We start from the raw sequence: 4313 nt of genomic DNA, 5'->3' as shown, positions 1-4313 counted from the left end.
TTAAATCAAGAACCACTCAGTCTCAACATCCATATCTATAGATTGAATGTCAAGACACTAGGTTGCCCTTGGCTCAATCCTCACTAAGAATAACAAGACTCAACTCTTGCTATCCTACGCAAATTCTAACAAGACACAACTAGATGATGTCAACAAGAAAAATGACTAAGCGAGTGATGAGTATCCATCCTAACTCACTCTCTAAAACCTACAAACTCAAGCAATTAAGGCATGCCACCTTCCTATTTTAGACCTCAGAATCTACTAGACTACTACCACTGATTGGTTTCTTTATGTTGGCCTAAGTTGACCATTGTTGTGACTCGGAGTCAGAGCAATTCAACTATTAACTAAGCAGTTACACTAGAGAAGCATGAACCTGCTCGATAGAAGATAAAGAAAAAGCTTGGAGTAGATGATGATTAAGATGCTTCCTCCAAGCTAGGTATGTCAAAGTCTACTCTTAAGAAGACTTTGAAGGAGCTGGGTTACTGAGGTAAGCCTGCTTTGAATGAGAAATGGTTTGATAAGTGCTCCTAGCAGGGACACATTGAAGACAAGTGTCAAACCAAGAGTTGTAGCACCTGCAACAAATTTGGTCATGATGATTCCAAATGTTTGTATAACAAGAATTACTCTGTAAGTGTCACACCTAAACATGGATGTCCACAAGGCAAGAGCCACAGCAAAGGCAAAGGGAGGAACCACAAAGTCAAAGGGAAGAACTACAAAGGCAAATATTAAGGGTCATCATAGATTTGATGCTATTTTTGTGGCAAGAATCATTTGAAATCTAGATGCAAACTTTGGCAAGAGAATCCCAAGTTTTCTCAAGAAGAGTGCAAACTATAAGGAAGTTGATCCCAAGTGTAGAGCTATTTTGATAGAGATGTCCCACTTAGTAGAAGTTACTTGGTTGCAAGGTCTTGTCACTAGCACACAAGAGGGACCAATGAATAAAGATGTTGACTAGAAGATGAAAAGCAAGTCAAATTGCCAAAGAATAAAAGCAAAAAGCACTTGTAGTTGATTGGCCCACCGAGCAAGTTCTTGACTTAGTAGTACCAGACCTGGGCAAACCTTCAACCAACAAATCTTAGTCCAAACAGAGTGCCACTGAAAATCCATGTCCAAAACTAGACAAAGCATGGGAGACCTTCCATGATATCAAGTCATTGTTGGCAACAAGGATTTAGAAGTTGGCACATCAAGTCAACATGAAGCTAAAGGCCCAACAGTGAAGGGCTTTTCATTAGATATTGCACCTAATGTTCTTCACGATGAAGCATAAAAAATAAGTAGCATTCAAGCTTAGTCTTTAGTATTTATATCACACATTTATGATCTCTATCCCCTGTTATAGTTCTATAGCCTTAAATTTCTAGAAAAATACGTGAAAATATAAATGGTACCAAAAAAATTGATCTAAAAAATAAGGTGTAAGGATACAAAAGAATGTCTACATAAAACTATTAAAATTTTCCAGCAAAGTGTTTCTTTGCTTGATTTCATGCATCTCATGAAATCTTAGATCTAGCATAGCCAAGAAACGAAGAAAATTTAGAGTCGATAGTAGGCCCAAGATCCACCATTCCAAATTTCGTGGTCCCTCTGGCTGGAAGAGGGGAGGCAAGGAAGAGTCAGCTGAGGAAGAGGGGAGTCAAGGAAGGGAGGAGAAGGGGGGGGGGGGGGTTGGTGTATCTTTTGTTATTCATATACTACAATGAAAGAGGACTTCAATTGATATGATAGACAAGCTAATATGAAAGTTTATCTTTTGCACCGACATAATTGTTTTGCAAGTGACCATTTTATAGAACAACCCAAACATAGAACAAAATACCCTAGCCATGTCAAGCATGGGACTTGCATAGAAGTAAGGACATGTGGGCAACGTAGTGAACTGCCATCTTTTTGTGGAGCTGGCATAAGACTTGCATTGAAGTAAGGACATGTGGGCAACCTAGTGGACTGCAATCTTTTTGTGGAGCCGGCATAAGATTGGACTACATTGTACGGCAAGTATGGAGGCCTTCAAGACACTCAATCGAGGGAAAGAAAGACCAAACTTCAAAATTGGAGATTGTCACAATATACTGATATGCTAGACTTAAATAGTCAAGAAAAGATTACATAGAAGGTGATCTAAAAAGTTGTTTTTTCTTGTTTCATCACAAACTAGATTGCCATATACATAAAAGAAGCACTCTTGAGAGTGGTAGGAGACTCCCTTCCCGCTTGAACTACTTGATATTGTACCCATCATACACTGTACATATCCCCACACAACACAGTCTTCTAACTTGCTTTGTATGTGCGAACTGCAAGTCGTATATGAAACGCAAAAAGGACGTGAACCCCTTGTGGCCTCGTGTTGAGATAGATGAGAGAACCTTAACGCCAGCTGGACTTCGTTTCCCCACTGTAAAGCCTGCACCCAAGTACACATTGCAGGAGCAGGTGGACGTCAACAACAGAGAAACTGTCTTTCACGTATCTTGTGAGTCCCCACTGTACAAGCCTCAAGATGTTAAGCATTACACAGAGGCAAGGAGCCTATGGTTCATCTGTCCAGGACACTACTAAACACTACCCTGCAGCGTAGATATTGCCCAGCAGGCAATGCCCAGCATCAGCAAACATACGTGCGCAGTATCAATGTCGAGATGAGCGACATTTGAGGAGGCATTGGACAACGGCTAGGACAAATACAGATACCAGAAATCGGTCAAATGCATACCAGTCGTAGACCGTCGGAGAATTGGGCTGCGCCTTGTCGAATTTATCGGAACCAATTTTCTTCATGGCATGGTTGCTCCCAGGATGAAAGACACTGCGCCACACGTTCTCTCTCTCTTTTCCTGTAGCAAAAATTTCACAAGCCAAGCAGGAGCTCCATATAAACAGCTATCGAAGGGTCATGTTGCTCAAAGCAAGCACCATGCTCAAAATTTGGAAATCCAAACTGAAGTGGTCAAACTCTTTGCAGATCCAACAATAGCTGGACATAATGGCCATAAAGTATAGCTGCAAATCAACCCCGTTCAACCAATCCGTACTTACCGCTCGGAGATGCGAGCGAAGGCGACATCGGAGGAGAGGCCCCGGTTGGCGTTGGTGGAGCTGCCGATGCATCTCGTCCAAGAGACACGGTGCGCAACGGAGGTGGCTTTGAAGTTGCAAGGCTCTTGGTGACGCGAATCGCTTCTTGTTGAAACTCCTGATACTCACCGCTGTTCCTGCGGTCCATCATTCGCCGTCTTGCCTCATCTAGAGAAAGGGGCAGGAAAGACAAGGTTGAAAAACAGAAAATGTCAAGCCCAAACTAGAAGTTTGTACTCAATTGCAAGAGATATTCGCAAGCTGTGGAGCTGTTTCGGCGGGCTCATGCTTCGAAACTAGGATCCTAGCTTCAAAATGAGGCCTACGACTGCGTCGATCGATCCAGGCATTCGTGAACAGAACTGTCTAGAGTGCTTGCCGTCAAGTCCATATAACCTCTTACGCCAAAAGCCCAAAAGCAAACAACACAGGCACAAACTTGAAAGCAAAGCGGCAAGAGAAGAGAGTCGAGGCGACCAAACCCACAGACGCCGGAGGAAACGAGAAGGAAGGCACCTTGGGGAGGAGGGGAAGAAGCAGTAAGGTCCTTGAGTACGGCGCGGCGGGGGGCGCGAGAGGGGGTAAGGTCGGAGCTGGGGACGGGGCCAGCGACGACGTCGTCCCAGAGTTTATCGAGAAGGCCCATACTGATCGGAAGGGAAAACGAGGAAAGCGATGGAGTAGAGGGAGGAGATCTTCGAAAGAGAAAGAGCAGAGGAAGGAGGAGAGGAGGAGGGAGGCTATGGCGAGCAGGAAATCTTCTGGGGAAGACGAAGCGGGTGCAAATTTGTAGAGAAGATGGCTATGGCGATAGCCATGCATGCAACAAGCCAAGATCGCCACCTTCCAAATCACGTATTAAGATCTTCTTCTTCCCACTTGGCCCTTAATCCCTTTGTCCTCTAACTCTTGAAACCCCCCCCTCTTGGATAAGCTTCACTTCATTACTTTGACACTCTCTTAGGTCTCCTCCCTTCCCCACGTGGCCTCGTTGTCATCATCATCCACAAAAATATCCCAGAGATTCCCCCCCCCCCCCCTCTGGTTACCTCCCCTACTTCCGGAGTCTTCCCCCACTGCGCAAACTTACTGTAACATTACATGCATGCATCTGCTTCGGTGGCCCTCCGTCTTAGACTACCTGCGTCATCCTATTTTTGCTTATACTAGGCTGCTTCACCCCATTTAATGCAATTGCTACCAGCTCGCTG

General features: G+C 44.4%; 1 protein-coding gene across 2 annotated transcripts; it reads right to left on the bottom strand.

Moving 5' to 3' along the window:
- Positions 1-2141: 2141 nt before the first annotated feature.
- On the bottom strand, positions 2142-4001 carry LOC147890196 (auxin-repressed 12.5 kDa protein-like). 2 transcript variants are annotated; one of them, XM_087390534.1, is made up of 4 exons: positions 3619-3997; positions 3064-3270; positions 2741-2861; positions 2142-2431 (listed from the first exon to the last, which is right to left on the bottom strand). In XM_087390534.1, exons 1-4 carry the CDS (start codon positions 3746-3748, stop codon positions 2395-2397), a joined length of 495 nt encoding a protein of 164 aa, XP_087246660.1. In that variant the 5' UTR covers positions 3749-3997; the 3' UTR covers positions 2142-2394. The 2 variants fall into 2 exon arrangements, with proteins under 2 accessions (XP_087246660.1, XP_087246661.1); XM_087390535.1 differs by lacking the exon at positions 2142-2431 and adding an exon at positions 2441-2594 and having other exon boundaries at positions 3619-4001.
- Positions 4002-4313: the final 312 nt, after the last annotated feature.

This window comes from Dipteris shenzhenensis, chromosome 19, assembly GCF_047967505.1.
Source record: "Dipteris shenzhenensis isolate YYH24624 ecotype China chromosome 19, Dip_SZ_1.0, whole genome shotgun sequence".
Classification (NCBI taxonomy): Eukaryota; Viridiplantae; Streptophyta; class Polypodiopsida; order Gleicheniales; family Dipteridaceae; genus Dipteris; species Dipteris shenzhenensis.
The sequence above is the reverse complement of the archived record's forward strand: the minus strand, read 5'-3'. Positions and strand labels throughout refer to the sequence as shown.